Here is a 23,007-nt window from a genome sequence, read left to right on the forward strand (position 1 = left end):
AACATTCTTGAAAGTACTGAATTGCTGGGGGTCTTAATCCAGCATCTTGAAGGGTTCAGGAATCTGAAAAGGGGGCTGTTGTAAGTTAATTAAGAGTCCAGAGACAAAACATAATTTTGGAAGGCATTTTGGGGAGCTAGGAAAGACTTAGATAAAGAAACCAAGTTCTCTTCAGTCTCCGACCCCTAGCTCTTTATTAACACAAATTGTCCTAAGGCAAGGTAGATATACACATCAAAGGCAAGGTTTAGTATACAGAATCTACTGTCAGATAGGGGGAACTGCCTACGGCTGTTCAGGTGTTTGGCCAGTAGGAGGCAATAACATGTAGATTGAAATGACCTCAACTGTCTTGCAACAAGCAATCATCTATGCACATCTTTAGGTGTGGGGAAATGCCCTTAGCCATTTCCAGCAGGCAATCCACAAGGTTCCATCAACCTTTTGATGAAACTTCTTGCATTTATGACATGCTGGAATTAGCTTCTGGCACTGAATCTTTAATATATAAATGGGGTGGGGAGAAAACCAAAGGAAAGTTTCCTTTCATCCAATCTGTCAACCAAAATGATCAAAATTTTTATGTAGCCAGGTCTGTGATAAAAAAAAAAAAAGTGGAGCAGAGATTAAAGTTATAAGAAACTTCCTTCTAGATTAATGGGAAGATTTCTTTGAATTTCAGTAATTGTCATAGGACTCTATAGGATATTTAGTGGGGATAGGAGTTAGGAATCCTTAATCAGTCTTGTATACCTTTATTGAGTACACAAATACCTATGGAAAACTTTTGATGTGCCAGGCTTTGAGAAATGCAGGCTCAGCCCTGCCTTCATGAAATGCACAGCCTAGTGAGGGAATAACACATTAAACAAGCATTAATTTCAAATGTGATAAGAGGTATTAAATAAAGCATAATGAGACGCATGACTTCAGGTAAACAGTATTCATAAGTCATTAAATTGAGACTTTAAAAGAGGAAACACACAACCATTGATCATTCTGATCAGATTCCTGTCTTTCCAAAGCTGGAAAAAAAAAACCATATTTTTTGTTTATGACAAATTTCCCCCTCTTTATGCAAAGGTTTCTTTAAAATCAAGAATGTGTCCTGGCTGGGTAGCTTAATTGGTTAGAGCATCCTTCTGATAAACCAAGGTTGTGGATTAGATCCTGGTCAGGGCACATATAAGAATCAACCAATGAATGCATAAATAAGTGGGACAACAAATTAATGTTTTTTCTCTCTCTCTAAAAGTCAATCAATGAATAAAAATTAAAAAACAACAATAAGAGTATATGGTTTCAGAATAATGGAATTCCAGAGGCAGGGGCTGTGATGACCATCTGCTATATTATCTTTACCATCAGTAGGAAACTGGCTTGTATTCTCATTGTCATGACTTATATGGAGCCCACTGACTGTGAGGAAAGAGATGTGAAACCAGCAAGGTCTGCCCCAGGACAAATCCTCAGTGAGCAAAGACAGGGTCACATCACTTTAATCATGAACTTAAGAGGACTTGAGGAAGGTAGAAAATGTTTCAGTTGAGCTTTTCTGATGACAGGTTTAGATTATAGTCAAGAATCCTTCCAGAGGCAGGAGAAAGGATAGAGGATGGGCTAGGATCTCGACAATGCAGCAGGAGCGATGCTGATATTCATTACAGTCTCTTACGTGAGGACTGAATGCTAACCTCAAGGTGGTCAACTCAGAAGTGAGCTTTAGTTTTCAGGTTGTCCACACAAAACTGGGCATGGAGAAAGCTTAAGGATACCCTTACACATGGATACATGTTATGGTGCACAAACACATTCACCATTATCAAGCAATACATGTTTATCCCCATGCCATGGATACCCAAGTCATTATGAGGGCTTTAAGTTTAGATGTATATTGAATATGCTTTAGGTCAAACATTAAAAGGTAAGCATTTATGAAATCACTTTTTATTTTGAAAGAAGAAAACAGAACACAGAAGCAGAGAGGTGAAGTGGTTTTCCATAGAGTCAAAGGCTCCCTCCACTATAACAGCCGGTCTCTCCTGCTTTAGAAAAGTTCTCAGAGCACAAGAAATTAAGATCCTTGTTCAGGGCTGGTAGTAGTGAGGGAGAGATATCAGATTATTATGGTAACCCATGGTCTTTAGAACTATTGGTCAAAAATAGAAATCAAGATGCCAAGATGAAAATTCTTCCACTGGAGGACTAGGATGGTGAAGCACAGCTCCCGGAGAAAGTGACAGTAAGAGCAGAGAAACAATACAGAGAAGTACCAAAGTATTTTCTTGAGAATATGGAGCCCACTGACTGTGAGCTTTGGAGCTTCACTGCCTTTCTGAAGACAGGGAAGGAAATAGGATTCAGGCTCAAGGTACTGGGTGGTGGAGCTGGCCAGTGGCCATTCCTGTCCCCAAGCAACTCTGTACACTTTATTCCTGGATGTGAACTCGCAGGGGGTTTTCTTCCCACCATGGCAGACAAGCCAGGCTCTCAGCCACTTCCTTCTTGATGGGCCAGCCCCAGGACTGAAAGAATGGAGCCAGATTCTTTTGCACTTTTTCGGAGAACTTCCTCACCCACAGATTCATCTTGCCAGCGTTGTCTTTGGGGATACTGCGAAGGGTCTGGTACTCAGCAAAGAGTTGGGTGAATGGCTCCCACCCAAAGACCTCCTGGAGCTGAGAAGAGAAAGAAGAGGCAGGATGAGACATCGTTTCTAAAAGTAACGGCAACATGCTTGTTCACAAGAATATGTCCTACTGGTGTGGCTCAGTGGTTGAACATTGACCTGTGAGCTAGATCAGTCTATTCCTGGTCAGGGCACATGCCCGGGGTAGTGGGCTTTATCTCCAGCAGGGGTCGTGCAGGAAGCAGCTGATCAATGATTCTCATCATGGATTCTATTGTATCTCTCCCCCTTCCTTTCTCTCTGAAATCAATACAAATATATATATGTTTTTAAAAAGAATTTGTCATTTATGGTGATTATTGCCTCTTAATCATTTATTAGCTCCATCCTATTATATGTCCCTGTCTCTCCACCTGACCTTTGAACATAATTACAATCCCAATGGCTCATTCAATCTCTTGGCCACAAACCTATACTTCCTGAATCCAGTAGGGACATCATGAGAATCTAATATCTGACAAGGGATATATACTCAATAAATGACAGTTATTATTATTATTATTATTATTATTATCTTTAATTAAAAAATTAGATCCCCAGATTCTGATTTCCTTGGCATCAGACAGGTTTGAACCCTTATGAGATGAGAAACCTTCACTTTTACATATTTGGGATGATATGGGGAGAAGAGGGCAAAAGAGCTGAATTTTGACAGGTGATCTGACAGGTAATAGACAGGATGTTCAAACAAATTGCGGCTGCAGGAAGGAAGTATGGGGAGGCACAGAAACCTGGAACAGTGATATATGCTCATAACAGGAAGCTGCCTGTATATTAGACTCCACAAGTGAGGGTAATTATGGAGGTGAGGAAACTGGAGCTAGAGCTGGAGGTGCTGAAAAGGGTCTTCTACACTCCATCCTGTATGGAAAGGAGAACACTCGGAAATTGTTAAATGTGGAATATTAAGATTGGCTTGGAAAATGGGTGGTAGAGGTAGAAGAAAGATGCTGGAACAATTTAGGAGGCTTCTGGAATAGAATAAGGAGGATCTGAGATAAGGCCTGAGTGGAAGAAGTGATGGTGAGCAGGAATCTCTCAGATACAGGAAGCAGGTGTCTGCTTGTCTTAAGGCAGAGGCTCAGACTCCGAGATGATAAGTGTGCTCATAGCTTTTGCAAAATGATACTCATTGCTCCACGGTGAGTGGGTATGTGGGGAGGGAAGAATTAGGCTTTTAACTTCCAACTTCAATGGCAACTTTCTATCATTTAAGGTCTGTTTCCTTGTAGACCCTTGAAGTGGCTATGTAAGAATGCAGAGTGAATGCAATGCAAAGTTATTTCATTGACATCCACTCTTTAGTAAATGAGTGAAAGAAGAAATAAAAAAGAGAGACTCGTCATTAATTTCTGATTTGCAGTTCTGGGTACATCCTTTAAATGTATGATACTGAATTGGCTGTTTAAACTCAACTTAGCATGTGCCTCTGTAAAAAGTGTGCCTGTCTATAGGGTTGAGGTGGACAACATAGGAGATCTGATATGAAGAAAAGCTTGGACAACTCCAAACCATTAAAATCCCAAGCAGGACTCGGGGAAGAGACAGGGACTTGGGTTAATTTCATATAAAGCAGACCTGGTTTAGGGCTCCCTTCCACTTGGTTGGTTGGTTTTTTATTTATTAATTCTTAAAACATTTTGGGTTCAAGTGGGGTAATGGAAGTCTGAGAATCTTCTTAACAGCCTGATCTCCTACCATACATTCTTGCAGTTGTCCCACAGACACATATGCCACTATTACTATGAAGGAATATAACACTCACTTGATCCATAAAACTAAGGTGAGGTAAAACAAAGCAAAGCAAACAATGACCATTTCTGGAGTGCTTATTAGGCGACCAAGGTCAAAACCAGTGAATGGAAGAGGTGTGATTCAATCTCAAAAATGCCTAACTCAGAATTTCTGCCTTTGGCCAAAATACCAATAGGCTGCATTTTTCTCTACTTATTTTTTCATAACACTTTTTATTTTCTCTTATTTATGATTGCAAAATTATAGGAGGTGAGTGGGGCAGGTGTCACTCTCTCCATGTAGGAATGTATAAGCTGAGAAGCATCACCATATGGCTCAATCCCTCATGTCCAGGGGAGGTGGTGGGTCTGGGCAGGTGAAGAATGTTACCTGACAGAGGGGTCTTCTGGCCCCTACCTCACTGAATCTTGGCTCAGTACCTGTAGGTATGTTTCCAGAGCTGTCCACACATTCCAGTTACACAGGGGGGCTCCCTTGCTCAGGTGCTCTTCGATCCTCTTCTCTCGTTCCGGAGGTCTCAGAGCAGGGTGGGCCTGAGCCCTGGGGATGCCCAGGACTGTCTCGTGCACATAGACTGACCAAAGGTTGCAAGTGGCCTCAGTGGTGTGCGGGGGGAACTCCCACCCATGCCGCTGCTGGTTGTGGCCCAGCTCATGGATGGGTCCCCACAGACCGCTGCTTCTAATGTTGGTCTCATTGATGAGCTCCTGTATCGACTCCAGGTGGCACATGATTGGGTACCCTGAATGCATCCAGCCTGGGAACCAAAAAGAAAGAGATGAGGCATGAAGTGTGGTACCCAAACCCATCTCCCTTTATTCCTTTCTACTGTGTAACTTTTCCTTACTATTCTGTCTGCATCCAGTAATTTCAGAAACTCTGTCCTCATTGGAAAGTAAATGGCTTTTCTATATACCATATTTTCTGGCGTATAAGACGACCCCCTAATTTTTACAGTTAAAACGTAGGTTTAGGCCTATATTCACTATACAAGACTACCCCCCACTTCCAAGGCAACACCAGTTCTTTTTTTAATAGACTGCCTCTCTGACTCTGGCCAATCTGAGCAGGATTTTTACTAGAACACAGTGTAGCTTCGGGTACAGAACATGTATAATTAGCATGCATAAAAAGCCAGCTTGGGTTGGCCAGAGTCAGAGAGGTGGTCTATTAAAAAAAGAACTGGTGTTGCCTCGGAAGTGGGGGGTAGTCTTATACAGCGAATATAGGCCTAAACCTATGTTTTAATTGTAAAATTAGGGGGTCGTCTTATACGCCGGAAAATACAGTACTTCACATAGTCATTCTTGGTATAATTTATTTCTTCATTTGTGTGTGTTTCCTGGGGGTGCAAGGCTGTGACATTATGTCCTGTGTCTGAATTTGAGATCATCAGGGCTAGAATAGCATCATCTCTTTACCTATGTAAACCACTGCTTTCCAGGTGTATACTCTTTAACAGAGAGAATTTTGTGATTTTTAAAAGATAACATTGAAATCCAGAGGAATTTTTTTTCTCTTGGAACCAGACTTCCTTATTTTTTCTCTAGATTCCATCTTTCCTCTAAACCACTCAATACTTAATGTAAACCTCTTTTCTCCCTCTTTTCATTGCCACTCTGATCTATGCTGGAAGGAAATGTTTCTATTTTTGCCTCTCCTTGAAACAACCCTTAGTGTCATCTCTGAAGTCCTAATACCATTTTTCCTGAGATTGTTCTACCCATCTTGTGAAATCTCACCTTGTAGATGTAAATGATTTACCTTCTCACGTGTAACATCTTTGCGTCCCATCAAGGTCCACTCTTTTATGGCTTTTTACTTTTATTAGTAAAATGATGCCTTTACCATATTGGACATTTAAAAAAGGCAAAATAATAAATGGTCCACTGGCTAGGAATCCTTCCCTATGACACCTACCCGCTGAGATTTGCACATCAGCAACAATCCTCTCTGGACGGTGGAACGGGAAAGGCTGAGCTGCCAGTCTGGCTATAGCCTGCATCATCTTATCCCAGAGGCAGAGCAAAGGCTCAGGGTCCTCCAGGGTCCGGAGGTTTTCAGTTGGCACCGTCAAGATGATGTTGTCTGTTGCCAGCTCTCCCCAGGGAGCCAAGCTCTCCTGAATACAGCTCCTCCACTCCTCCTGGGATGTCTTACCTTCAGGAATAAATATCATGGATCTCTCAAACACTTACCCAACTTCCCTTGAGTTGAAAAACACAACTTGAACTCTTAGGAAGAAAACACTGAAATAATGAATTATTATTATGTGGGTCTCCTATGAAGGGAAGGACAGGCTTCCAGATCCTTCCTTTGGTTCTGGTCTCCACAGGCACAATTTCTCCTGCCTCTACTTCAACCTTGAACAGTTCATCCTCCTTCTGTCCACCCATCCCTATCCCTCTCCTTCTTAGCAATCAGCCCCTAAACTACTACAGCATCCTTAAAGCTCCCTCTTCCCTCAATGTTCAGTTCACTTACCCAGCTTGTAGTATGGGGCAGGCACAGCACTCTTAATAGTGAAGGACATGGGTCCCAGTTTACTGCCTTTGGGCACGATGACATATAAAAGGCCACCCCAGAGGCAAGAGACTGACTGTTTGGTCTTGTTCATACACCATCGGTGAGACACCGTAGGGGCTCGAGACAGCTTGCTGGCATTGTTCAAGTCATCGGTGTGGCAGCCAATCTGTACCTAGAGAAGTGATTCCACTATGTGTGAGAGGAACTATGACCCTGTGGTGTGAGTGTGGGGTTGTGTTCAGGGTTGTGTGCATAAAGAATATTAGAAAAACTCCAAGAGCTCCAATATGGCAGCAGAGTAGGTAGAAGTTACACTCATCTCCTCCCAGGACCAAATCAAAATTACAACTAAATACAGATCAACCTGAATGATGAACTAAAGACTACATGAACAGAAGTCTTATAAATAAGGATTTTCAGAATCCACATGGACACTGATAGGAAGGATAGAGAGGAGAAAGGGCTGGTCTCGCAGCCATGTGCAGCAATAGAGAATACTAAAGGATATCTCAGCTGCAAAGGTACTCCCTGAAGAACGTGGGTATCAACTCAACTTTGGGCTCCCAAGCCCAGAGCACCAATGCTACTGTGTTTCCCTGAAAATAAGACATCCTCCGAAAATAAGACCTAGCGCATGGAAAGATAAGACATCCCCTGAAAATAAGACCTAGTGCAACTTTGGGAGAAAAAAATTAATATAAGACACTGTCTTATTTTCGGGGAAACAGGGTAGGAAGAGTAGCCCACATAACAGCTGACTGTAAAAATCAGAGTTTAAAAACAGAGAATCTTAAAAGCAGAGAAAGATAAATAGTTACCTACAAGAGAGCTCCCATAGCTGTCAGTTATTTCTCAAAAGAAACATTTCCAGCCAGAAGGGATTGGCATGAAATATTCAGTGATGAAAAGCAAGAAACTAGCCCTGGCCTGTGTGGCTCACTTGATCATGCAGCAAAAGGTCAAACTATAATATAAAAAAGTTATAAAGAACTTATACAACTCAACAGCAAAAACAAATAATCCAATTAAAAAATGGGCAAAGGACTTGAATAGACACTTATCCAAAGAGGACATACAGATGACCAAAAGACATATGAAGAGATGCTCAGTGTCATTATCAAAGAAATTCCAATTAAAACCACAGTGAGATATCAACTCACACCTGTCATAATGGCTCTCATCAACATATCAAGAAACAATATGATGAGGATGTAGAGAAAGGGAACCCTTGTGCACTGTTAGTGGTAATTCAGATTGGTGCTGGCACTATGGAAAACAGTAAGGATTTTTCTTAAAAAATTAAACATGGAACTGCCTTATGACCCAGTGATTTCACTATTTCACTTTAAAAATATTTATATTAGAGGCCCGGTGCATGAAATTCATGCATGGGGGGGGGGGGGAGTGTCCCTCACCCCAGCCTGCACCCTTTCCAATCTGGGACCCCTAAATGGTCAGTCAGACATCTCTCTTACAATCCAGGACTGCTGGTTTCCAATTGCTTATCTGCGTGCCTTTCTGATTGCCCCTAACTGCTTCTGCCTGCCAGCCTGATCACCCCCTTACCACACCCCTGCCAGCCTGATTGCCTCCCTGCAGGCCTGGTCACCCCTAACTGCTCTCCCCTGCAGGCCTGGTCACCCCTAACTGCCCTCCCCTGCAGGCCTGGTCACCCCTAACTGCTCTCCCTTGCAGGCCTGGTCCCTCACAATTGCACTCCCCTGCTAGCCTGATCACCCAAAACTGCCCTCCCTTGCAGGCCTGGTTCCTCCCAACTACCCTCTGCTGGCCATCATGTGGTGGCCATCTTGTGGCCATATGGGGGCAGCCATCCTGTGTATTAGAGTGATGATCAATTTCCATATTACTCTTTTATTAGATATAATACATATACTATCTAATAAAGAGAGAATATGCTAATTGACCCTCACCCAGTTACAAAGATGGTGGCATCCACAGCCAATAAGGAGGAATATGCTAATTGACTGTCATGCCCTCAAAAAATGGCAGTACCCACAGCCACAAGATGGCAGCGCCTAGTCCCCTCAGCCCCACTGGGGTGGCAGGCACACAGCAAGGCCAGGCCTACCCCCAGGCAGGCTCAGCCGCTCCTCACACCTGCCTCCAGAGTCCTTTGGTCCCCTAAGCTCCCAATAGCCCAGGGCCGGCCTAAGGCACAGGCAAGCCTCAGATGGTGGCTGCCCAGCTGCCCAGGGTCGCCCAAGGCTCAACTAACCATGGTTGGCCAAGGCGACACCCCATCACACCTCTGCTGCTACCACCAACAGAGGTGTGATGGGATGTCGCCTTCCCCTGATCACTGGGTTGCCTTCTGCTACTGAGGGCTCTCGGAGTATGAGAGGGGGCAGACCAGGCTGAGGGACCCCCCCCATCCAGTGCATGAATTTACGTGCACTGGGCCTCTAGTGTGTGTGTGTGTGTGTGTGTGTGTGTGTGTGTGTGTGTGTCTGAAGACATTCAGATCATTAAATTGAAAAAATATATGATCCTTATGCTCTTTGTAGCATTATTTACAGTTGTTGAAACATGAGAGCAACCAAAATGCCCATTAATAGAAGAGTGGACAAAAAAAGTTGTGGTAATAATATACAGTAGAATATTACTTAACCATAAAAAAAAAAAAGAAATCTTACCATTTTCAATAGCATGGATGGGCCTAAAAGATATTATGCTAAGTGTAATGCATTAGAGTAAGACAAACACCATTTGATTTCACTTATGTGTGGAATCTAAACAAAATAATGAACAAACAAAATTGAAACATAATCATAGATACAGAGAACAGATTGATGGTTGCCAGAGGAGATGAGTTTTGGGGGACTGGATGAAATAGCTGAAGGGATTGAGAAGTACAAATCAGTACTTATAAAGTAGTCACTGGGATGTCAAGTACAGCATAGGAAATATAGTCAATTATATTATAACAACTATGTATGGTTCCAGGTGGATATTTGACTTATTGAGGGGAATACTATGTATAAAGTATATGATTGTCTAACCACTATGCAACACTCATGAAACTAATATAAAATTAATATTGCATTGTAAATCGTAATAGAAAAAAAATTAGACAAACTCCAGCTTCCCTTTTCTCTGAGCTATGCACGGAAACCTATGATATTTTAGCACTTTAAAAGTGACATGGACTGAAGCACATAGAGTCACTTTTCCAGGGATTAGAACAGCTCCTGATTATGACTAGGTCCTACATGCCTTCTACTGGGTCCCAAACCAGTGTGTTGAGTTTGATGCTGAGGATGAGTGTGAGGGGTCCTGTATACATGCAGGAGGTGTGACCACAGGCAGCAGGATCTGGCCTGAAGGGGAGGCCTGAGTTTCTCTCCTTTGTCAGGCTCTCTCCCCGCTGAACCCCCAGGTCTGAAGGACTGAGAACTTCTCTCTTAGGAGTCCTGGACTTGCTTTTCTTATGTTTAATGTGAGTTCCAGAAAGGAGCTTGATAAAAAAGAGACCCTAGCTATGGAAGGAAGTGACCTTCAGGAATTAACCTTCAGGAAGTGACCTTCAGGAGGAGTTTAAATTCTGAGTGTAGTGAGAGACCAGACTAGATTAAATATACCCTTTATGTGTCAAGGTAAAGAGGCAAAACCAGGGAAGGCAGTGTGCCAGGGGAAATTGCGCTTGTGAATATGCAGTGGTTTCTCTCACACTTGGTGTCTCTTCACATTCCTATTGGGAGGCAAACATCAGCATGGGTGGAAATCGCGGCTTAGGCCTGAGTGCTGGATCTGCTGTTAGTACTCTGGCGTCTGCCATGAGCTGGATGAGAATGAAGCATCCCATCCTGTGGTTTTGGGATGTGGGCAGTGGATGTTCTGGCCTTACCTTCAGGCCGGTAGAGGCCACAGCTTCAGACAGCGAGACTTCTGCATTTTGTCCATTTAGGACGTAGAGTCCAGTACTCACCCAGCACTCACGGTTGCCTGAGAAAAGCCATAAGAAAGGCTGAGTTCTTTTCCCTGCTGGAGCATCACAGCCCCTTCCACAGGTGCAGGCCCTCTCTGCATACCTTACTTAACTCACCCATGTTTCTTGCTCTCATCCCTTCTAAACTCGAAAAAGACCCCCAACCCCTCTTCCTGAAAGTATAATAGTTGGTAGAGAATAGAGCTGCCTTCCTGGGCTTCAGCACCTGCTAACCCAACCTTCCCCGGGTCCTGCAAAGCTCCCAGCACTCTCCTCTAGCTCCATACCTGGGTTGTTTCCATCGATGTCCACAGCAATGGGGTGTACTGAAGGGTCCGAGCTGGAGTGGCAGGTTCTGGTTCCCCAACACTGCATGAGCTTGGAGCAGTCAGTCCCAGAATGTACCAGCTCAGTAGCTAGGCAGAGCACTGCAGCCTCAAGGGAATCATTGGCCACTGGGTTTTTCCGGCTCACAGCTGGGAGGCCGGACAACTGCAGCATCTTCCTTATAAGTCGGTGCATAGACATGTACGCAGGGACCCCCTCAGCAGGGATCTGCAGGAAGGCGGCCCCATCACCTCGCAGTTTGGCCAGCCAGCTCTTTTCCAAGCTCCTACTCTCCTGGTTCAGGGCAGCCTGGAATTCCGATAGGGCCTTGCGGAAGTGGTAGCTCCGCATCTGGGGGGTGGGGACGAGGAAACACCCTGGGTTGAGAGACTGAGGGAGGATGCTAAGGCCAAAGCAGTTAAGGATGATGTTACCAGGGAAACCAGCTAACGTGGAGTGCCCTGGGTTCTGGGAGGCCCACCACCAGGCCTGGCCCCCAATCAGCAAGCCCCCTCCCTCAGCCACAAACTCCTGTAGCTGCTTAGCCTGACTGTCACTGTAAGCCGTACAGCAGTAGACAGCCAAGCCACTTGTCAGATGGGGCTCCAGACTGCATTCCAGGCCAAGCTCTGACAGTGGGGCACACAGGTTTTTTAGACTTTTGTTCACCCCAATTTTGCCTTTCTGGCCTCTGGACAGCCAGCATACAGCATTGAGCAAAAAGGGCCCCATCTTGGGAGCACAGAGCATGCCCTCGTGGGCAGCCAGGACCACCCGGCCCTGGCCATAGCGGGCAGCGGCCAGGAAGCAGCCGAGTGAGGCATCTAACCCCAGAGGGAAGGCCAGGGACCCGTGCACCAGCAGCTGCGAGGGGACTCCGCCTGTCTTGATGTCCAGCTCTGAGATCCCTTCCAGAAGCTGGTGCTGGTCCTGCCTGAGGTCCTCCCCACACCTGGAAAGTGACACAGGGGTCACAGTCAGTCAATGAACCACTGAAATGAGTTCACTACAGAGAGAAATCAATGTGTGGGTACAAATACTACAAAGTTCATGCCAAACTCCTTATTCTTACTGATAACATTTAGGATTTTAGTACATAACCATTTATTTTTTTCACATTTAAGGCATATTTTTTCACCTCTTAACAATCGGTGGCATATCATTGTTTAATTGTCATTGTTTGTTCCCAGTAACTCATAAAAATAATGGTGCCTCTTATAATCCATGTTATCCTAGATTTGATGAAATACTGAAGAGTGAGGTAGTGGCCTTATTTGCACATCTTAAAGCCCACATTCTCCAAATGAACTCTTACCATGTCAGTCAAGTGAAGGTGGACTAATCTGGCTTAAATTTCCTATATTTTCAAATTGTTAAGCATATGACTGAATTAAATTAAAAGAAATGTCCTATTATTCCTGAGAAAGTAGTCCTACTTACACACATCTCAGAGCTAATTTTCTGCAAAGGTGGAGCTGTAAAAAACATCAAAGTACCCTCATCTTGTGCTAGTTCTGATCTAGGAACACATTATAAGTACATTGTTTAACATTATACTTGAAAAATTATACAAATGCACAGTCTCTTTTTTTTTTATTCTCACTTAAATCTGGTGATGTACTTACTACTTTTAACTGAAAAATGTTCAAAATGTAATGAATTCAGAAGACGTTTTGTAATCCAGAATTTTTCTTTCTTAAAAAACAAAAGCAAAAACAAAACCCCGATTTGTAGATACTCTAATGCCAAACAACAGGAAACTGGTTAAATAAGTTATGGTAACCCTAGATAGCATATTATGCACTTATTAAGATAATAATTAGATAGCAGAAAGTGTTTTTTTGTGAAAAATTTTTTAACTAGATTAAAAGTTACTGTGCACTAGATAAGCCAAATTTTGCAAAAACAAATAAAACAATAAACACAAAACAAAGCAAAAATGAATAAAAAACAAAGCCAGATACAGAAATAAGATTTAAAGCACATTTATCAACATGTCTTCAGTAAGCATCTTGACCATTGGGATTATAGGTGATTTGAACTATCTTTATAAAACTTTGTCTCATAATAAAAATCAAATGTTCAAAAATAGTTTATTCATTTGAGTAACACAACACAACATTATTGAAAAAGTAGCTCTTGTAAAGTTTCTCCTTAATTTCTTCTTAGCATGAAAACAAGGACTATATCTTCGTTTTAGCATCTGACTTTCAAACTAACATGGTAAATGTCATACAGGTTCAAGCATCAGTTTTTTAAAAAAATAAAAATATGTTTTTATTGATTTGAGAGAGGAAAGGAGAGGGAGAGAGAAACACTGATGTAAGACATCGATTGGCTTCCTCCTGTACACACCCTGACTAGGACCGAACCTGCAACCTGGATAAGTTCCCTAACTGGGAATCAAACCAGTGACCTTTCGGCGCACAGGACAATGCTCAACCAATAGCTACAGTTTTACCTGTAGCTTTTTCTACTTATTCAGATTCTAGACTTATTTTAGAAAGTAATGCCATTGAGATATAAGACTTAGCTTGTATGATGCTTCTATGTCTCTGGATCTATTTTAGCTCATCAGTTTATGTTGTTGATTATATTCCACACTAGAGGCCTGGTGCATGAATTCATGCATGGGTGGGGTCTGGCCAGCCCTGTCTCAATCGGGGCCCATCATGGCCAGGCTGGCTGGGGGGAGGCGACAGCGGGAGGTTGGCCAGCCAGCCACCCCCATTGGGTTGGAGGGGGTAATCAGGGCCAGGGCCAGCTGGAGCCCCCTCCCCACAGTGTGTGTCATAGCAACTAGTCGTTCCAGTCACTTAGGGTTTTATATATAAATAGATATCAGTGTGATCATGTGGTATTTCAACCTCAGGGGGAAGGAGGAGGGGAGTTGGTGGGAACAGATCAACCAAAGGACTTGTATGCATGCATATAAGCATAACCCATGGACACAGTCAATAGGTGGAGTGAGGGCATGTGCTGGGGTTGGGGGGATGAGCAGGGAGAGGTCAATGGGGGAAAAAGAATTTGTATGTAATAGTTTAAACAATAAAGAATTTTAAAAAGAAAAAAAAAAGACACTATTTTCTCCCATTATATCTTATTAAGAGATGTATTGCCAATAAACTTTTAGTATTTTTTTTTAAAGACATAGCTTGTAGACTTGGCTTCCATTCTTAACTGTTCTCCCAGAATCTTCTGAAAAGCACCTCCTAAAATTTCACCTAATGATAGAAAACCTTCAATATGGAGAGCCATCATTAATAAAATTGCTAACCTGAGGGTTTACACTCGTATGCTTATAAAAATGACTTACTGTTACTTATCCAGCTGAGCAGGTCACTGGTGGGCCCTAGTTCTAGTGGGCAAGATAGGATCCTGCTTCCTTCCTTGACCCAACAGCCTGATGACCCTGTGAAAATTACTTCCCCTCTCAGAGTTGCCATTTGCTCATTGGTTTCTGGGCTTATTAAATAGAGAGAACATTCCTAAATTGGCAGATACACTGCTTGATACATAGCAAGTCTTCAACATGTCAGTGATTATTTCAAATACATAAATAGCCCCAGAATCTGATCATATAAATAGGACTTTATAGCTGATAAACAGGAACCTTCATACCTAATGGTCATTGCAATGGGTTGATTTCGTGTCCCTCCAAAATTTATATGTGAAACCCTAACCCAAGTACCTCAGAATGTGACCTTATTTGGAAATAAGATAATTGAAAAGGTAATTAGCTAAATTAGGATAAAGTCATATTAGAGTACAGTGACTCCTAATCTAATAGGACTAGTGGCCTTATTAAAAGGGGACATTTGGCCACAAAAAACAGACAGGGAGAGTGGCAGGTGAATATGAAAGTGGAGATCAGGGTGATGCTTCTTCTACAAGCCAAGGAAGGCCAGCACACTGCCAGAACAGGCTCCCCCTGCAGGCCTCAGAAGGAAACAACTTTACCAGTGCCTTGGTCTCAGATTTGTAGCCTCCAACTCTGAGATAATATATTTCTGTTATTTAAGCACCCAGTTTGTGGTACTTTGTTCCACCAGATCTGGAACCTACTAGTAACAATTCTGAAAATTGATCCTCATCAAACACTTTAGAAGTAGGTAATACATAACACTGGTCTGGATGTTTCCTAACATTCTTGGACCTACTTTTAAAAAATATATATATATTTTAATTGATTTTAGAGAGGAAGGGAGAGGGAGAGAGAGAAAAACATCAATGAGAGAGAATCATTGATCAGCTGCCTCCTGCATGCCCCCCTATTGGGGACTGAGCCTGCAACCCGGCAGGTCCCCTTGATCAGACTCAAACTCAGGACCTCTCAATCCACAGGCTGACACTCTATCCAAACCAGCTAGGGCTCTTGGACCTACTTTTAAAAACACTGACACCATCAGAAAGTTGCTCAGGGGTCAGGACACATCTTTTATGTCTCTGATTCCAACAGCACCTAATTCTGGGTCTGGTGGGGAGACACTATCTATAGACAATAAGGCATGCCATAGACACGAGGGGGTTAGGGAGATGTAATTATGGAAAATTAACATGTAGCAGGTGAGATGAGCCATCTGAGCTGCAGTACTTCTTATGAGTGTGCTTCAATTTCCTCTTCTGGAAAAAAGGACTCGCCCTCTAAGTGTTGCCAGTACTCAATAAGTCATTCCGTATTAAATGCTTAAGACAATGCCTGGCACAATTTTGAAATTTTCACAAGGTGATCAGGATGGGCTGCACATAAAGCAACATTTTAGCCCAGAGTTGTAGATGATGAATTAGTCCACCATGCAGATATTTGAAAAAGGACAAGGTCAGGCTCTTTTATTAGATAGGATTTTTTTTTTTTTTTTAAGAACTTTTATGGCTTTCTTGAAACATTCTCAGAAAATCTGCTTCTGTTCATGGGGTCACCTTTTTCTTCCATGTGTGATAGGTTCTGTTGTCTTTCCATAGTATATGGATTGTTTTTCACAACTGGCATAGGCAGGTCTTTTGTATGTCCTGATAACAGTGTGGGTGAATTTTCTGTGATGTTCTAAGTCACCCAGAACCAGTTTGTTTCTGTACACATATCTATCCACCTTCTCAGATTGTATTGAGGTCTATATATTGCTTCTTTTCACCTTCTTATCACCTGAGGCTCATATACTAAAAGGCAAAGGCCAGCTGGGGCCAACTGCTATCCTTGCTGGGGATTAGTCCCTCCACTCATTGGGAACCTAAAGCTTAGGTCTACACCACCCAACCAGGGATGGAATGCACTTGTGGGGTTCAACCCACCACCATGCTTGGAAGTGGGCATTCCTTCTGCCTCCACCAAATCTTCCAATCATTTCACTGCTTTTATACCTAAGGGTTGTTTCTTCTTAAATGTCCACTTACTCCCCGCCCCCCAAAATTGTTCATTCCCCTACAAAATGAGAAGGCATTGATGATCATTCTTGGATTTTTGGTTTCAAAATTTTGTTAGCTTTTCATTGTGCATTTGGTGTGGGGATGGTGTATACTGAGTAACACATCAGCCAGCCATCTCTCCACTGGCCAATGCTCAGCACCACAGGCATCAGCACCAAACCTCCAATTTCAGCTGCTTACTTTATATTTTTCATTCATTTGATCAGATTTGGTGGAGAGGGCAATTCCTGGATCTAGCCTCTTTTTACATAGTCTCTACATGGAAACTCTACATTTATGTATCTTGAATATGAAAACAGAACTGTGGTGCTTACAAGCTCGGTGGTCTTTAGGCAAAGACCTCACACTCTAGGGGACTGTGGTGAGAAGCGAATGATATTACACGTAATCTTCATGAGATGCATAAGCCTAAGCTATTAGTATGCATTTACTTTTAGATGAGCAGCTCCTAATATGTTACAGACCTTGTAGGTTTCATAAGGTATAAGGGTAATAAGTTATTGGTCTGAGTGTAATCTTTTCTCCAGATTATTCTGTGGTTTGGCATTGAAGCAGCAAGTGCCTTTGGACCTGGTTTTGCATTACAAAAGTAACTGCAGTGTCCTCCTCAGGTATATAATCCAGGTGTGCAGTCAGCTCTTGCACTTGGGGTAGGATAAGTAATAGGATCTTCTGTTCTATTTTGGAGCCAGTTCCTCCCTTGGGAAGACAAAGCAACTCCCTTGAAGGCATTTCTGTGCCTTCAGCAGAAATCTGATGTCAGCAAACCTGCTAGGTCAGTTCAGGAGCCTCTATCCAGGATTTGTCTGTGGGAAAATTCACTGAAAAACCTCAGAGGGGACATCCTGTGAAGGAGGCAGGAATCTGAACTGAGAAGCTGGGTTCAATATAAAGGCCTATTGGACTCTTTGAGTTGATGGGGTTGGTCAGTTCCAGCTGTTTTTGATTGAGGCTGGACACTTCTGATTCTCAGCTCCCCTGGCAGTACATTGCATAGCATGAGGCTGCCTGCATGGTTCACACTAGTATTCTAGGCCACACTTTCTCTTGTTATGATTTTGGATGGGTAGTCATTTATATATTTTATTCATCAATTTTTATAATCTACTAAAATAATTGTTTCTCTCTTGCACCCATCAGGCACTGATAACATTACTGCATTCATGGAGTTTTTTATTCAGGTTGGCTAGACAGGCACTCGAAACTACACAGGTGGGGTAGTTGCAGATTGTGATCATGATTTTTAGGGAATAATGGAGACACTGTGGCAAAGGGAATGGGAAGTTAGTCCTTATTTCAATAGGATCATTGGAGGAAGACTCCCTGATGGGACATATTACTCACCTGACCTGGAGTGGGATCTTGGGCACCTTCTTAGAGACTTTGAATGGGCCTTTGTCCCCATAGGTGTCGGTGAAGTACACTCCGGCCACACTGGTCACCAGGTTCCCAGGGAACCTGGATAGCACCTTGTCACAACCGTGCTGACTGGCCCAGTACCAGGCCTGACCCCCAATGAGCAAGCCCCCACCACGTTTCACAAACTGGACCAGTTCTGCAGTCAGGGTTTCATTGTAGGCATTGATGCAGAAAACCCCTTGGGGGTCTCCTGGATCTGGCTGAACCCGTGCCTCAATCCCAGAACCCCGCAGGATGGTAACTAGTGGTTCTAGGGAACTGTGCACTCTCACAGGAACCCCAGGAGAGGGACGGAGCCAGTTCACTGCGTTGAGGAGAAATGGAGCTAAGCCAGCATCCAGCAGGTAGCCCTCATGGGACACCACCACCAGGCGGCCTCGGCCATAGGAGGACGCAGCGATGAGGACCTGGCCCTTCTTATTCAGCATCACTGGGAAGGCAGCCTCTCCAATGAGAAGCAGTTCACACGGGATGGGACCTTCAGGGACATCCCAGCTTGTCACTCCATTCAGAAGGGCCTCGAAAGCCACTGTGGAAGTTGTTGCCATGATCACTCAGCGTCTGCAGAGAAAAGCAAAGACAGTGTGATCAGAATAAGTGAAGCAGTGGATGAACACAAGAAGGACTGAATACATTCAGATGAGAACCATTTCTTGCGTCCCCACTGTGTGCCAGCACTGGTGGTGCAGCATGGAACAAGTCAGACAAGATCCCCACTTTTCTGAACCTAGTATTTTAGGAGGAGAAGGACCATAAATTGTTAGGCCAAAAGATCAATAAAATGCAGCAATTAATAAGTGTTATAATGAAAAGAAAACATAGTGATGTCATCGAATGACTGGAAAAGTGCTTTAGACTCAGTGACAGGAAGGCATTTATGAAAAAGTGACATTAAAGCTGAAATGTGACATATAAGTTGAGACCTGACAGGGTGCTGCAGGAGAAGAGCAGTCCCACAAAGAGAAGTGACAGGGTGGCCGCAGAGAACCGGGCAGGGAGGAGCAGGACCTGAGCAGAGTGGGCAGGGGCTGATCCTGCGGGGCCTGGTAGATCAGTGCAACTGGTGACTTAGTATTTCATGTCCCTGGACAAAAAGGTCAGGTGACCTTTCAGAAACTGCATTTGTTCTGACAGCTTCTTTGACTAAATGAGTTAGAAATGCCTCCAATTTATCCTAACTGGGGAGATCACCACCTCCATTTGGGTAGCATTCTGTAATTTCTGGAGCTCTTTTAAAACACACTGCTCCTAAAAGTAAGCTCATTATCAACCTCAGAACAGCTCTTCTTGGATAAATTAGTTAAGCCTCAGTTTCCCCACTTGTAGAAAAAAAAATCATACCTCTCTTTAGAGGTTGTTTTTGAAGATTAAGACAATACATGCAGAAACGCCTTGTCCCGGGCTGGGTCCACAGTGGGCACTGAGAAAATGTTTCTGTCCCTTTGCTTCCCTTTGGTTCTTCCCCAAGTAACAAGGGTCTTGCAGTAGATGCTTAGGTGCTGGTGCCATGTCCTGTTCACCCATTCTAATTTCAGTGGCTGCCTGAGATGCATCCTAGAGTCCTCAAAGGGTCCTCAGAGGAACTGAGCTCTGGCTGCCCACAGTGGAAAAGAGCTCAGTGACATGCCTCATCCTTCACCACCTTTCCCACTTGCTTGTCTCCTCCTCCCCACATCCTCACTCTGGGTTCTGGGCTCACTTCCCAAATAAACTACCTGTACTCAAGTTCTGCCAAGCTTTGCTCTGGGCAAGCAACTAAGACAGATACCAAAGCCCTCTGCTGCATTTGCCGCCTTCCTCCCTTCTGTTTCCATCTCATTCCTTCACCTTCCTTCACGTCATTCCCTTTAGTTTACATTCATATATATCTAGATAGGACCAATTTGGTTTCCTTCCCAGGATGTATGTCTATCTACGACTTTCTCCAGCCATCCTACAGATATCTCTCCCTAGTAAGAGCCCTCCACTTTCATGCACTGTCCATATGGCGCAAGTTGAGTGCCTCACTCTGGGTTTTCAGGTCTCCAGCGCCTGGACTCTCCATTGTTTTCTGCACTTTCTTTTCCTGCTATGTTGGTTCTCCATGAGATCTCAATTTGGCTTGACTTCTACCTCCTATAAAATTCCAGGGTGTTTTTTTGTTGTTGTTGCTGTTCTCACCTAAGGATATTTTTTCCACTGATTTTTAGAAAGGAAAGGAGAGGGAGGGGAGAGAGAGAGAAACATCAATGTGAGACACATTGATTGGATACCTCCTGCACATGCCCCTGCAACGAGTTATGTGTCCTTGACTGGGAATCCAAGACCCTTCCGTGGTGTGTGGGTGGAGGCTCTAACCACTGAACACACAGGCCAGGGATTTTTCTTTCTTTTTTTTTTCTTTTTCTTTTTTCTCTTTTACCACCTCTTTATCAGTATTGCTCCTTAGACAATAAATTCACAAAGACAGATATCTCCTGCCTGGAGGGTGTGGGGCTTGATCCCAGCTTTTGGATTCAGGAGTGGGAAAGGCAGGAAAGAGGTGTGGTGCCTGAGGTCAACATCCTGTTCACTGCCTCTGAGATGACAAGGGAAGTCTTTCATTAATCTGGTCAGCCCTCGTTTTACAGGCAAAACAAACACAAAACACGGGAGATAAGTAATATAAACTTGCGACGCTGACCCCCAGCTCTATGGACCAAAGTGCGCACGCACATACACCCATCTTTGTCAAATTCTTGACTCACAAGTTCAAAGGGGGCGAGAGAAAAGTGTTTTGAGACAAATAGCGAATACCTTCCGACCGGCGAAACAAAACAAAAGAAAAAAAACCTGATGAGAAGAGACAAGACACCCTGACAGAAGGCAGGTTCCGCGCATGCGCCTGCCACCCAGGGCCGCAGTGTGTGCGGTGCTCTGGCTCTCACCGGAGCTCCGATTGGAAACGCAGGCGCCGAGGAGGAGAGACACACCAAAGAACTTTGTACTTATATGCACAGCCCATGGACCCGGGCAGTAGGGTAGTGAAAACCTGGGGTGGGTGGTATGGGCAGGGAGGAGAAGGGGAAAGGGAGGGGGATGGGAGATATCTGTAATATTATAAAAAATATATTTAAGAAAAGAAAAAAAGAAAGAAAGAAAACTCACTCTTGAGTCTTGCGGGTCGCGGCGCTGGCTCCGGTGCAGGGACTAATGCAGGCGGTCTTGGGCGGTGGCCGGTGGGGCGGGACTAGGTGAGACTGGCCGACACGCCCTGGAGCCAACCTCCCTGGGCCACTCCCCCGCCGGCTGCGCCCCGTGGGGTGGCGTCCGCAGAGTGAGCGGGGTCCCTCCGGAAGGTGGGGTCTCTCGGGCTGTCCTGCGGGGATCAGACCGAAACCGGCTCTCCCACATCCTCTGAGGGGTCCCGGAGTGAGAGAGGGCACTCTGCAAAGTTGCTCTGGGACAGGGTGAGGAACGCAGACCCAAGTGTGGAATAAACCAGATTCTGGGCCGACAGTGCCTCAGCAACAACTTAACGCACCACGGAAGGTGGAATCGAGGGGCCCGAGGAATCCAGCTCTGTCCTGTCTGGTCTGCCCTTTCTGGTTCCGGGTGTGTCACCACTGCTTGGCAGCTCCTGCGTTGAGGGTCTGCCCCCTGGTGGTCAGCACCTGCCATGCAACCTGTGCTGTGGGCCATTCGCAGAGGGCCAGGGAACTCAGCAGAGAGAACTGGGCCTGGGATTATATGCAGAAATCATGTCTAGTGATATTGCTGCTGGGAAGGAACTGTGCCAGTTACATAACCACACACATAGGTCCCTGCTTGGCTGCAGAAATGATCGCTAAAGCTATCGAGTGGCTGCTACTTGAATTTCAGCTAAGGGGTGGGAAGGTGAAAATCAAGTTGTGGGAGTAGTACTAGATTTACTCGATTCTGATTTTGCACAGCTTTGCATAACAGGTACACCATTTTTAATTCGGTGAAGCTTTATTTTGCTTTGATATTGGGGGAGGGAGAGGATACAGGAAGGGTGAGTATTAATACTGGAGGATGATTATGGAGAAGGGGATTTTAGACCCCTTGTTTTTTAAATCTTCCATTGGGGCTACCTTTGGTTTTACAAGTAAATTATCACTCTGTTTTTAAAGTTATTAGATGTACCTTTTTTTTTTAAGGGGCGGTTGTCTTTTTTATTTTTATAAATACATTTTATTGATTTTTTTACAGAGAGGAAGAGAGAGGTATAGAGAGTTAGAAACATCAATGAGAGTCATCGATCAGCTGCCTCTTGCACACCACCCACCGGGGATGTGCCTGCAACCAAGGCACATGCCCTTGACTGGAATCGAACCTGGGACCCTTCAGTCTGCAGGCCGACGCTCTAGCCACTGAGCCAAACCGGTTTTCGCAGATATACCTATTTTTTAAGAAAAGGTTTATGACTGTCTCTTCATAAGCATCATTTAAAATCAGCAGCAGTTACTCCCACAAATGTGTAGTGGACTCTTTAGTCATATTCTCTCTCTTCTGTCTGGGGGCTTGTCAAGATCAGTTTCTTCACCACACCTGAAGGTCATGCTCTTTATAAAACAGATAGCACCTCCTCTGGGATATTGCTGTCCAGTTCCCTCTCCTTTTTGTGTTTTCATTTTGTGATCTCTCTCCTAGACTAAAATATATATTGGTTAAACTCCCTTCCTTGCATCCTTGTGCAGAACACACCATTTCTTCCCCATGGTTCACCCACTTCTTTGTCAAGAATGAGGTTCAGACCTCAGCTATGCAGCCTCTACTTCTACAGTGGTGCCTCACACAACGAACTTAATTCGTTCCAGGAGCAAGTTTGTTATGCGAAAAGTTCGTTATGTGAAACGCGTTTTCCCATAACAATACATGTTAAAAAAAATAATTCGTTCTGTAGCATAAAATATGCTAAGATGACATAAAAAAGATAAAT

At 44.0% G+C, this 23,007-nt stretch overlaps 1 protein-coding gene across 2 annotated transcripts; it reads right to left on the reverse strand.

Annotated features, from left to right (window-relative positions):
- Window positions 1–2,314: 2,314 nt before the first annotated feature.
- Window positions 2,315–21,653, reverse strand: TCAF2 (TRPM8 channel associated factor 2). 2 transcript variants are annotated; one of them, XM_036429133.2, is made up of 8 exons: window positions 21,213–21,652; window positions 18,012–18,647; window positions 11,204–12,195; window positions 10,836–10,933; window positions 6,929–7,142; window positions 6,365–6,604; window positions 4,864–5,201; window positions 2,315–2,678 (listed from the first exon to the last, which is right to left on the reverse strand). In XM_036429133.2, the coding sequence occupies exons 2-8, from the start codon at window positions 18,632–18,634 to the stop codon at window positions 2,430–2,432; spliced, it is 2,754 nt and encodes a 917-aa protein (XP_036285026.1). In that variant the 5' UTR covers window positions 18,635–18,647; window positions 21,213–21,652; the 3' UTR covers window positions 2,315–2,429. The 2 variants fall into 2 exon arrangements, with proteins under 2 accessions (XP_036285026.1, XP_036285028.1); XM_036429135.2 differs by lacking the exons at window positions 6,929–7,142; window positions 10,836–10,933 and having other exon boundaries at window positions 21,213–21,653.
- Between the last annotated feature and the right edge of the window lie 1,354 nt (window positions 21,654–23,007).

This window comes from Pipistrellus kuhlii, unplaced genomic scaffold (genome assembly GCF_014108245.1).
Source record: "Pipistrellus kuhlii isolate mPipKuh1 unplaced genomic scaffold, mPipKuh1.p scaffold_m20_p_10, whole genome shotgun sequence".
Classification (NCBI taxonomy): domain Eukaryota; kingdom Metazoa; phylum Chordata; class Mammalia; order Chiroptera; family Vespertilionidae; genus Pipistrellus; species Pipistrellus kuhlii.